This window comes from Perna viridis, chromosome 1 (assembly GCF_037379345.1).
Source record: "Perna viridis isolate PV_CMFRI_1.1 ecotype Kerala chromosome 1, ASM3737934v1, whole genome shotgun sequence".
In the NCBI taxonomy this organism is placed as follows: domain Eukaryota; kingdom Metazoa; phylum Mollusca; class Bivalvia; order Mytilida; family Mytilidae; genus Perna; species Perna viridis.
In genome coordinates this window covers 49,726,298-49,739,761 of record NC_142445.1, presented here as the reverse complement: position 1 = coordinate 49,739,761, position 13,464 = coordinate 49,726,298, and the positions used below count along the sequence as shown (strand labels likewise).

Below are 13,464 nucleotides of genomic sequence, written 5' to 3'. Positions count from 1 at the left end.
TTAAAACTGTAACGTGTGTACTTGAAACTTAATGTATCTACCTTCACCTAAAGGTTACCCGAAAAATAACGCAAATGAAGTAATTGGTTCTTGGCGCAATTTATCTTCTTGGACTATCTAAGTATTTGGTTCTGATCCTGTTGATGAGAGGTTACCCCTTGAAAAACGTACAACACACAAAAACTTGCGATATTTATTATTGTCATGCAATGGCTGGTACATGAGAAAAAAATGATCGGAAAAAGTGATGACATGCACAAAAGGGGAAATAAGCAAAACGAATGATATGCTCGTCCCCACATAGAAGTAAACTGAGCTTCTACCACAACTCAAAAATTAGTTTTCATTAAGAAAAGAACCTCTTGCCTTTGTTTATCTTGTGTGCTTTTGAATTTTGTTATTAAATGGTTAAGGTATATAGTTTAATGCCAATATCGACGTACCGTGTGTTTGTCGTTTCAATAGACAGTCGATCGAAGGACTCGCCGTTCATCGAAGGCCCATTGACATTTTAGTGTTTAAAGTTCCATAACTGCATGAGAAACGGAAAATCAAACTTTCACCGAAAAATATACAAGAATTTGAGACCAAGATGATAAAAAAAAAATCGTAAAGCTTGAAGTAATTTAAATAACACGTTCTCAGGTTATGGTGCGACATTGTTTTAAGTAGCATGAAATTGAAATCATAAGTAAATGATTGGGATGTGAGCCATATGAACAATGACATTTAGCATTTGGCTATATATAAGGACAAACGACAGGCCTAAGACAGGTTAAGATAACAATTACTGATACCTTAAAATATAAAAAAAATGGCATTTAACTGACATGCGACGAAATGGAGAAATTATTGACATCAAATTATACATCAAGAAACAAGTCTGGCGTGCGGCCATATACTAGTATTAAAATGAGAACTTATAACTCTATTCAAAATGGATGTCATATATGTACATGTAGTTGTATGTAAATAGAATTACTCTTTATAGGTACGCGTGTGTATGCTGCTATTTGGGACCAGGAAACGGTGACCAAATTACTAGCACTTCAAGTATAAAACTGAAGATTGCCATCACATTTTATTAAAATTTTGGAACTAGACATTCATTCATCAACAAACAAATTTTGGAGCTAGAACTTTCCTTTTCACATCTGCTACTGGTAATTTATCACCTTTCCATGGCCTACAAAGATATAAAATTGTGAAATTAAAATCGTTTAAACTTGTTTATTACAGTTTGTTCTTAGCTAGTCAAAAATGTTTTTTTATATGTATCTTTGGTGTTGACTTTATCACTCATTATACTAGTGTCTATTTTTGCTTACAGAAAGACATGCACTGTCAGTAATGCAAATGCGGGTGATTTTAAAATGAGCAGGAAAAAAGCTAGTTGGTTGCATTATTATCAAAACTTACTTGTAATACATTCGTGGAGCCTCCTTTATATTTACTGGTTGAAAAACCTGTTATAGAATACAAAGAACAGTTTATTATTTTCACTCATAGGTTATAAAACCAAAAGAACTGGCCTGGGTTTCATGAAAAAACCTCAAGTTGAGATTTTCCTCATATCCTTTACTATTTCCTCAAATCTTTAATTTCAAGTGATTTGTTTGGTCAACATTTGAGTCGATGAAGAATTTGATATAAGTCTCAATTTGAGATTCTTTATGAAACAGGATTTTTATATTTGTGGTAATTTTATGTTACTTCATTATTTTTTGGTTCTTTTATGTTTTTGCTCTTGCAAACGTTCATGCGTTTTCCGTGTTGTGGTTTGTTGTTTGTTTTGCATTCCAATGTGACTTTTCTATACATATCTTCGATAAAATTTGAACTTACAGGAATAGAGTATGTTTCTGGTGTTGGTACAATAAATCCTGATGTCTTTGTACTAGTGCTGCTAGTTGTCCTATATGTTGTTGCAGTATTTGGCTTAGTTCTATTACCAACGCTGAGTCCATACTCAGTGGCTGAGTTTGGCTTTTTAAACACATGCTGCAACTTTGAACACATTAATATGCGATTTTGACTAGAAGGTGATGGCTGGGAAGAGGGCGACACATTTTCTTTATGCTCATTTGGTCTTCTTGGTGAATGTAATGTGGACACTGACTGTGACATACTTGCATTATTTGATATGCTATCTTTATTAGCAAGTCTAAATGTACCAGCAGAAAATGCCCGGCGGCTTTCTATCTCCTCTCTCTGGGCTTTAAGTTTCATGGCCCTCTCCAATTGAGCTGAAAACAACATGAAACATTTAATTTGCTTTTGAACGGCGTTTCTTTTTTTTTCTCTTTCTTTTTTGTTTTATTTATTCAAATCTACAGTTAATATTTTAACTGACTTCGTGCATCACACGGAGCTCTGATTGAAAAAAATATTTTGTGGATATTGTGATTATTTTGTGTCACCAAAAACAGAAATAATGGTTATTTATCCATTCAATATAATCAATTTAATTGAAAAATAGAAGAAAATTATTGCAAAATATAAGATTGAATATGACATGATGTGTACGCATCGTAGTTATTTTCTGCGTTATTACATGCTGTACACACACAATCTGTTTTTCTTTGTATGCCCCTATCAGGGCTACGTAGTACTGATAACCTCGACAGTTAAATGATGAATTTAAAAGACAGAACAACAATATACCAACAAAGTATGAAATAAACCAACAATAACATATCCTGTGATCCACCCATGTAGCGGAAACCTAAGTACATTTACAACTTCATTACATACTGGAAATAAACATTCTTTGACCCCTATTTTAACTAATATAACTTTCTGTACCAAAATAATCTGAGGCTGTTTTTGGTCGGTTCATGAACTTTTGAATCGCTTTGCCATAGTCATGTCTTCGTCTGACTGAGGATCGGGCTGGATCTGTAGAGCCTGGTGTACCACACCGGAATGGTCGTTGGTTGATAGATTCCTCATCCTTAGGAGATGCTTGCTGCCTATTTGCTTCATTGTGTTGTTTACTTTCTGTAATAAAGATAAAACAATACGCGATAAATCGCTTTAGTCCTTAAATTATGAATACAAGCAATCATAGAATGGAACCACTTTGTGGTCTCTGCCTTGAAAAAAGTGTGTCGACAGAGCCGCATTATTGTAGCTAGATACTCACTTGCGATGTGACAGGTGCCACTAGTGGAGGCATGCTAAACCATCCGAAGCACCTGATTTCATTTGATTTTTTTTGTGGGGGTTTATATAGCAAGTGCTTAAGTTTTTTGTGTGATGTCATGTTTTATCTTTCTCCAGTTTTTATATGTAATTGTATTTTATTCTATTCTCTACTGTGTGTATGTAGTATCTCTGTTTCCTGTTCTCAAGTTCACACCATGTACTCGGATTTTTTTATATCTCAGTACACTACTTCTATTCGTTCGACGTTTCCGTAATTTTTCCTTTTTTACAAAGAACCATATCATGGTGGACCAGTTTTCGATTTTCAATGACACAACGGACAGCAAGTCGTTGTCATTTCCTCACCTAACTTTTTCTTGCTTGGCTTATCTGGAGTCAAGTCTATCGAAATTATGGTATGTGGAACGCTCAATGGGTACAAATATCTGAAAAACAAAAAATATAAAATAATTATAAATCACATGTAGAAAACCAACATTGCTCTTCGTTGTTCGTATATGCCATTCACGAAACCCTTATGATATGGAGGTTATAGCATTATCAAAAACATGGTTAGAGGGTTGTAATCAGGCCAAAAGTACTTTAATCCCCCCCCCCACATTTTTTGTACCTGTCCTAAATCAGGAATTTCTGGCCTCTGTACGTATTGTTTCGTACAAGGAAAGTGTGTACAAAGTCCAGAACACTATACTTATTTTTTCCTTTGTTAGTTTCGATGTGACTGTCTCTTCGGAGTTAATCTTTTTATTGATAAAAATAATTACATTTTGTCATTACCACATGTTAAGTGGTTTCCTTATTTATTGGACTGTTTAGGGCTTACTTGTCGTAGAATTCCAAAACGTAAGGATGTGTGAACGATGTTACATTTTTACAATGGTCCGAAGAATCCTGCTGGAGATAGACCGGTGTTACCTGTAAGGAAATATCATATCATTAAAATCGAAGTGCTATGTATTATAGATATAGAAACTTCATAAGTCATAATTTATCAAATGTATATTGTATACCAGTATATGACAATCTGATTTTGAATGGGTAAACAACAGTCTGTCAACTGTCTGCTGTCTGGACATGTCTGAAGCATCCATCAAGCAGTAATAAACCATATCTAAACATTCCGATACGATAACTAGTTTCTTTGCTGTTTTATTTTAAGTTAATGATTAGTTTTTGCCGTGATATACATTGATCACTGAAACGGGATTTAAATTATTGAAGTTGTTCTTGTTTAACTTTTGGCAGAATACCGTTGACAAAAAAATTATGATATATATTACTGTAGTACATTACATTTATCAGTCTGTGTTAGAGGACAACTTAATTTAATATTATTTGTGCTTTCTTTTATCAATTAGGATGGACGTTAGAAAGAAAAACAATAATATTAGTAAAACAAGTGATTGGTCAAACATTATACATACGCCTCTTGCTGCTATAGCTTGTTCCTCCAGCTAATAAACACAAATATTGACATAAAGCTCCAAATTACGATGCCCGTTTTCAATTTTAATTTTAAATCAAGAACACCAACCAAAACAATAAAAATATGATGAAATGTAAAAAAGAATAGTTGTAGTACTTTATTTAATCCAAATCTGAATCTTTAAGTTAACTTGTTTCTTCTAATACTATTCAAATCAAATTGTATTGTTGGTATCATTTTTAATTCATTACATCTTTATAGAAACAATGATATCATAATGCTGTGAAGTGGTCGTGTCACATGGTCGTGTATGCGTCAATACTGACATTTCTTGATTAAATGAATAGATACCGACATTATTTGTTACCAAATACAGATTACACGGTATAATTTACTTTCTATAAATGGTAAACATAGCCCTCATTTACAAACCAAAGGAGTTATAATAATTATTTTGGTCTTTTGATATCTTTTTCAGATTAAGTTTCAGTGTGAATCAATTGACGAATTTAAGGCGCACTTCACAATTCAGACAAGAAAAGTCATTAACTTACCATTGCTTGTCTCAAGACCAGAGCTCCGTTGTGTTTAGAATTTAGTCTTAATGCAATGTCTAAATCAGACATAAAGTTTAGGTCCGTTCTCCGTCCTTCTCCTTGGTAAGTCTGAAATATAGATGATTTCAAGTAATTGTGGTGTTTCAAGGCTCATATACGCAGCTGTCTTTACCGATGGGACAATTGGTTTTCATAAAGTATTTTCTCCCAATCTATACTATGAAAAAACACAACAACAAATAAACTCCCATCTCATAGAAACAACTGTACTCATATCAAATACAAAATGTTGTCTCCTTTCGCTTTTTCGTACACGCTTTACGTCCTTTGTCTGTGGATTGGTACACTCACCCAGCTGTCTTTATCCATAGTGCTCTTGACCAGTGCCCTCACACAATACAAATCCTGAAACATAGACATAGTTACAATAATTGATGTATTCACAATGAGAATATTCTTGTAAAAAAACTTACTCTTGTTCCACATGCACGTTATAACTAAATCAATCACCTGAATTAAACATTAGAAAAACAAATGCTGATTATGTCACACGAGATTCCAGACAATCCCTATTTTGCCTTACGCCATCAATGGTCGATTGGGCAAAATAACAAAAAAAAATCAGTGACAAAGCACATTATTTCGAACAAAATTTAATGGGTTTATCGACTGCCTTCCACAGATTTAGTAGTAAATGATACGATTTTCAAATTAATGTCTATTCTTTGAACCCTATTTCACCAATAGATATTCGATACCAAATTGCATTCCTACGTAAAAAGAAGTCATTTTTAGTATAACTTTACGCGACTTTTTACAGGAAAATTGAAAATCCGATTTTTTGCTTTTTATTTTCTGATTACGAAAATCGCCACAAGTCATCAAAAGAACCCATAAGTATTAATTGGGATAATAATAACAGAAAATACCAAAATAAGCCATTCTTTACGAAAGCAGTACTACTGCAGGGGTTTTGACATTGAAAAGTAGTCAAATTAAGCGATTCTTCGGTGGAGTAAAGGTACATTTTTTCATTTTACTCCAAAACCCTAATTGTAACCGCAACTTTCTTAGTGCCATGCACTGTACAGCTGAAATATTGGGCTACATGATCATGACTACATGTATTCAGTTTCTTCACACATGCTACCCCAGAAAGACTTACTTAGACACTCGAACAATTGAGTCACAAAAATCTTTGACTCAGTGGGGCACAAATATAGGCTTATACTGAAAACGAATCCGAGAATATTCTTTGGCGACAAATTTATTCGGTAATGGGGGGTATAAAGGTACCTGAAAATCACCATGAAGTTGATGAGTGGGGGTTCACGACGGACCCTCCCAGCCAATGAACCATATAGACCACGAACAGTTAATAAAGCGTTGTGCGAAAAAATGCAGTCCCCTGAATGCTGTATTAAATCATATATGATACCAAACAGTATATAACAGTACTTACCGGGTTTCTGCTATCAAGAACCACGCATTTTTCTGCATCCTTCATCGCTCTTTCGTGTTCACCTAAAACATGGAACATAAAAGGGATTGGTAAAATGTTACATGAACTCAATACGCTTTGGTTCTCTCTACAGTTCGAAAATTTTGTAATTTTAATATTTATGCTCATGGTATTTTGGGGATTTTGTTTTCTACTAATGAAGGGTTGTAACAAAATATAACCGAACTGATGAAATCTAGGTGGTATATAGCTATAATGAGAGTCAAATGACAGTAGCATGGTAAAAACCAGAAAGTTATAAACCTGACTTGGTATAGGCATTTCCGATATGAAAGGTGGGTTAAACCAGGTTTTACAGTGCCAAACACGGTTCATAATTTTTAGAACCATAACACTATCATTTTTATATAAAAATCTGCCATGTCAATCCTTTTCTACAACTGAAACTAGTCCGAATTTCATCATACTAAACTGCTGGTTGATTCCAATTAATATTTGATAAAACACAGATCAAAATTAAGAGTGGGTTCTGACATTAATTTTTATACGAAATTGTATGTTCATCTTCTGCATGAAAATCTTCGTAAAGAATCTTGCATTTTCATAACGTTATGATTCATTCATAATTGTTGAAACATCTGGATAGAAAAGACATCGATTACCAAGGATATACATTGGCAAAAACATTACCTATTTGAGAATATGCAAACGCTCGCCTGGCATATAACGGAGTCATTAGGCAGGAATTGGTTACACATCCGGCTAAACATCCGTTCTGAAACCAATTAAAATGTCAATTTACAGCAAGTATAGTTGAAAATAAATACACCTTAAGATGTCTAACATAAATATGCAATTTGGAGTCTTTATTGAGTTTGGTAGAACAATTGCATAGAAAATAATTAATTCTACTTTTCTGAAGTTTTCGATTAGAGAACACATAATTGGTATAATCGGTATTAATAAGCGGCGCTGGAAAATTGCATGTCCGTCGTTTAAAACTATTCTGCAGAAAGAAACTCACAGTATCTTTAAAAATGTAATGTGCATAACAGTTTTGTATTTATTTACCCCTTAAACCCATTGAGAGTTTTATTAGTCTCACCTTAGGGAAGGAAACTGATCCTATCGCACTGCTAAAACTTTCTACGGCCTTCTTTGAATTTTTCAGATGCTGGTAAGCTACCCCGAGATGGTAATAGATCTCATACAACTGCAAATAAATCGAAGGGATTACATATAAAGATGTAGTATGTTCAAAGGGTTTCATTGACTTTCACCGTTTTACGCTAATGTAACATTAAGACGTCGACTTATCCCATGTCTCGTCTTTTCGTCTTTGACTAAAAAAAGCTCAGTACAATGAGTTCTTTCTAATAGTTATAACAAAAAATAAATCTGATTCAAAGAAATCAATGACTATTGGTTTCAGTCAGTTTTTTGTGTAGCAAATCACGAGATTTTGTAAGAGGGCTCTAAAAAAAATACGGGTAGAAGCTATTATTTGCTCATTTTGCCAAAAATTTGCACGAAAATAACAAAATTTTCCACCAAAAGGAGGTCCTAGCCCAAGGAACTCCCTGGATCCGCTACTGTAGTTTGTTTCATGATAGTTTTATGTGAAAAAAATCAAACGTTAATAACTAGTTAGGAAACATTGCAACATATGTTTTTAATCTAATATGTTTTGAAACTAATGGAAGCATATGTATAGACTAGGTATTGATATACATGCATGTGCTTTTGAGCGTTTTTTTTTTCCAAAAAAAAAATACCAACCTCTTTTGTATGTATGTTATCGGAAGTTTTTTTTTCCTTTGGTATTATTCAATATTTTTTATAAGTAAAGATGTCATAAAATATAAGCATTTTATTCGTGTGTACACAACAAGGTTTAACCATTATGGCTTAGCAGTATCAGGCGTAGCACGAAGGACAGCTTCATTTATTACGCCTGTATCAATTCAGGACCGTGACCATTGTGGTCCGTTTTTTCCTTGATATATGTAATATAGAATTTCCCCTTTTTACTCTTCCTTTTTGACTATTTAATAGAGTTTTTTTTCTTTTATTAGCAGTATTTTGCACAGAGGAACAGCTTCAGTATGTTAGGGGAACAGCATCTTCAGTTATTATGACTAACCCGCGTGCATGTTTTGTAACGAAAGACGTTCAGCCAGTATTATCTCGTAACAAAATGTATGACAAAGGCGGATTACCTAGTATGTAGTATAGGTAACTGGTAATTTGTTTGATTTTTTTTTTTTTTTTTTTGGGGGGGGGTAGTCAATCAGTATGACTTACCAGCATGTTGTATGATGGGGGAGGTTCATAATCATCTGGTAGGTTTTTCCTGCTGATCATAAACAATAATATCTTGTAGTTTTCTACAACCTGAAAGACAAGATACATCGAGATCGTTATTTATTTTCACAACGGCATTGATCATTTCCTGTAACTGTAAGGCTACGAACCACTAATGTCACTCCCATAGGCTTCAATTCTAATTTCACAAAGTTCAATGAGTTATGGAACTTCTGCCTTAAGTTTAACCTGAAGAAGACTACACATCACCTAAAAGCTGCTGAAAATATTATGTGGGGTTTACTATTTTGCAGTGCGACAACGGCTCCTAGAAGACAATGAGCTAAAAATAGAATGGGAAATCCCCTTCATTTCACAAAAAAGGGGTCTTCATGCAGAACTCATGAAAAATATTTAATTTAGTAAGTTACAGTGACCATTTTATGTAGAAATAAAGGAAATACAATTCCCTGTCAAACACAAGCTCACTTACGAGTGTAGATTCGAAGTGCATTTTTTTCCACAGCATCATATAACACAAGAGCACTAAAACTTGTGCAGGACTATTTTTGTGTACGTTCCAAAAGCTCATTGTTGAATTAGTGGTGTGTAACCTATAATTGTTTATAACTAATCATCATCATTTTTTCCTTTTACACACAAAGTCATCATATTTGTTGTTCCTAACCGAAACGATCATTATTGCATAACCAAAGTGGTCGTTGTTTTTGTTCATAACCGAACCGGTCTTTATTATATTTCACAACCGAAGTAATCTCATTTATTGTTCCTTATCGAAACGATCATTATCTTATAACCGAAGTATTTCTTTTTACGTACAAAGTCACCATTATTTATTGTTCCTAAAATAATTTTATTTCACAACAGTTGACAGGGTTATAGGGCATATTATGTGTGGTTAACCTGTATGGCACCGCCCTTTGCGCACATTGGATAAAATTGTTAAATAGTTGAATTGCGTAAAAATAACCCACCAATTTCTCTAGTTTACATGTAAAATAATTTTAGAACTAGAGTAATATCAAATATTTCACTACAATTCATTATTCCACTCCATTGTACTGACCAATGTATGTGGAAACTTGCACCACAAAAAAAAAATCGTAACGGATGCTACTTGTTGTATTGTAATGAATGGAACACTAGATCATTTATACGAAACAGATGTTAAAAGCTGAAAAGTCAAATATTTGGAACTGCACGTTCATGTAAGTCTACATATCAGATTTCGGAGAGACCGTCCAACAATACAGAATGTTGTCGTAGTGCATGCATATTGTGACCTGAAGCTATCTCGAACTTGTTATGGAGGGATATCCGCAAAATTTTGATGAGGCACTTTCAAATGTTAACCTAAATTCTTCTCTCAGTTGTATATCTTTCACTGATACAAAAGGGGTCAATACATTCAACTTGCATTTTGCTTGCTATCGGCCAAATCTGGTGATTGATATAGGAATTTCTATGTTTCAAGCGACGATTTGGCCAAAAGTTCCTTCAACTGTTCGCTGAATTAACTACAACGAGCAATTTTAAAATTCGCATCCATCGATGTTTCTTTTTATGGACACTATGGAGAAGATAGATCTCAGGGGCATCAGTTATTTTAAAATTTACTTGTATTTTGGCGCAATTCAACTATTATAATTTGAAAAATAAATTGGCGCAAAAGAGTTTCTTTCTCGCACAAAGGATTTCGCCCAGCCAGTATATCTTTTTTGTTATAATTCCGAACTTAATCCAATTAAAACTGCATAGTTATTGTATATTGATCAATCTTTGCCGATGGCCTGACGATTTCTAAATAGGCATACATTAAAACTTAACCATTTGTTCAAATAGAACACGATATCTGTTAAAATATTTGCATAAATCATTTTCACTTTATGCTGAGCATGAAACGTGTGGTAATGTTAAGTTGTTCTAGCTTAACTTACGAAATTTTCTTATTCATTTAATCCTAACAATGCATTGAGACTGACAGAAATATTGAATGTATTGACAAGAATTTTATTACCAGATAGAATATATTTTATATTAAAACGAAATCCTAAACAAACATTGACATGGAATTTCTATTTGTACTTTCAATCTATTATATTCAGAGCAAATGAAATGAATTATCCTTGTTTTTATGATATGCAAACATGCAACCCCATAATTTACCTACAAAGTGATAAAAGTAAAATGTTTTCATTTTGTTTAATCCCTTATCAAAAGTATGTTTATTCGGCTTTTCAATTCACAACAAGTTTACAGTCTCATTGAATTTAATATATCTGGAGTGTTAGGTTTAGTAGCCAGGGGTGGAATCATAATTTAAAGTTTAGTGAGACATGTAATTTACATTTGCATTTTGACCAAGACACATGTGAAGGTGAAAAAAAGTACTTTTAGCATCATCAGAACGATTAAAATTTGTAATTAATCTAAAACTGACATAAATTTATAACCTGTAGAACATCGCTACTACTCAGTGCCAAATACAAAAAAAAAAATAAAAAAAAATAATAATAATAATAAAAAAAAATAAAAAATAAAAAAAACTAAAGTAAAATCTGTTTTTAAAGGGTTTTTCAAACACACCATCTAGGTATGCAGTTGACATTTTTAATAAAATTGGAATACTATGGGTGAAGTTTAATGTTTAAAAAGTCCCGCACCCAGTAGTACTATACTAGTCATACGTGTAGCTATATACAAATGAATGTGTGCGTTGTTTGTTATTTTGACAAAAGAGGTATTATTTGATAATTCAACTAATTCCAAGTTCCATTGACACCAATAAATTCAAGATTAAATTAGTTGATTGGACCACTAGGCTACACAATATCTTCCTTTTTTCTTTTTTTTTCAGGACGATTTTTTGTGCTGCATGAAGTATTAACCTAATAATATGTATCCAAATTTAAAAAAAAAATATACATTAAAATCAAGGTATAGTCTAAAATCTTAGTTAAAATATAAATAGCCACAAGTCGTAAAACAAGTGCAAACTTCAAAGTTCGATACTTAAAAAAAATGTGGAGAAGCATACGGTGAAATGATAAAAAAAAATGTCGAATCTAATTTTCTAATTATTTTCCTACCTTGCTCCACTTTTTGCTCCGCTCATTTTGCATAATATGCCTCATGGTAGAATTTACTGCTACATGGAGGTGATTCATATCCCGAAAATTCCATGTCCATTTTTCTTCATTCATGTTTAAAAAATGTTCCACAAAATATGATCAGTATATATACTGAGACTTCCTAATTTCCCCCTTTATGTTCACACGAATTCAAGTGCCTTGGTTAGATCTGTTTGTATATTTCTTACAGATCCTTTCGAACAAATATGTTTTACTTTAACTCCAACACGAACTTTATGCGGAACTCAAATCTGTCATTAGACGAGAATTGTTCATATTAAGACTTTGCATGTGATTGTTTGTTGTTATGTATCTCTTTGCAGTAGTGACAAAGGCATACTAGTTAAAAGTGTAATGAGTTACTCCATGGTTCAGTAATCGGAAAGTTAATCTTTCATTTTTCGGATTAAACCTTTTATTCTTTATCGCATAAACTTCAAACCCTTTAATTAATAATCGCTATGACAAGTCGAGTGTTTAAAAGCATTTAATGTAAATATAACTATTATGTTGTGTAAATAGAATCAGTTTTCTCCGATTTATCAGACAAACAATATTTGTCTTTATAAGTATTATTGTTATAAGTAAACTGGGATTAATTGCACATCAAGCGAATGGAAAATACCTGTATGTTCACCCTTTGTTCGGTAACGGTCCTGTTTGAACTCTAATATTTACAATAAGATATTAAATAGAATTCAAATTTTAATAAATTTCTTGCATTCATAACTTACAATGGAGGCAGTGATAACAATAGTAGATCTACACGATAGAGGTCGACACATATTTTCTCCCTATTCAGAGAATAATATAAGGGGAATTGCTATTCTTGACGATAGTTTCAATTATTCATCATATTTAAATGGTACATGGTGCATTGAAATTGACTGTCTTCCACAGCGTTCTCTTACTGTTCAACAGATAGAACAGATTCGGTCATTTATTTAATTTATTCTATACTTTTATGTATCCGAAGTCATTAACAGGGCATAAATTTCAATGAAAGTCATTTAAGTTCAAACCAAATTTGCTGGATTGATTTCTAAATAGGATTATATGTATAACACTGGCTGTTATCGGCTTTAGACGCACCCTAAGTCGGTTTAAATGTCGAACGTTTTAAAATTTTGTTATATAACTCTTCAATTTTTGCGTTTTGCCCCGCATTGTATTTTAACTGTTTCTTTCCGAGTACAATCAATGACTCGGACAAGTGATTTGAAAGTGTGATGACTGTATTCCATATAAAAAGTCTACTCCAACAGTGTTAGAGGTTGTCTGGCAAGGTTTTTTCTGACTTGGTGCCATCCCAACTTGGGGTATGGAGGAACGGAATTACAACCTCTTACGTTGTATGAGTAATGAAAAGTCATACCAATGACTCAATCTATGAGT

At 33.1% G+C, this 13,464-nt stretch overlaps 1 protein-coding gene across 2 annotated transcripts; it reads right to left on the bottom strand.

The window, feature by feature from the left end:
* Window positions 1-1,068: 1,068 nt before the first annotated feature.
* LOC148629174 (uncharacterized) lies at window positions 1,069-12,501 on the bottom strand. Of its 2 annotated transcripts, none has more exons than XM_088545579.1 (13): window positions 12,028-12,501; window positions 8,918-9,007; window positions 7,719-7,826; window positions 7,304-7,388; window positions 6,614-6,675; window positions 5,503-5,556; window positions 5,149-5,259; window positions 3,992-4,083; window positions 3,514-3,593; window positions 2,806-3,000; window positions 1,846-2,246; window positions 1,420-1,466; window positions 1,069-1,186 (listed from the first exon to the last, which is right to left on the bottom strand). In XM_088545579.1, the coding sequence occupies exons 1-13, from the start codon at window positions 12,139-12,141 to the stop codon at window positions 1,114-1,116; spliced, it is 1,512 nt and encodes a 503-aa protein (XP_088401705.1). In that variant the 5' UTR covers window positions 12,142-12,501; the 3' UTR covers window positions 1,069-1,113. The 2 variants fall into 2 exon arrangements, with proteins under 2 accessions (XP_088401705.1, XP_088401714.1); XM_088545588.1 differs by lacking the exon at window positions 12,028-12,501 and adding an exon at window positions 9,411-9,698.
* Window positions 12,502-13,464: the final 963 nt, after the last annotated feature.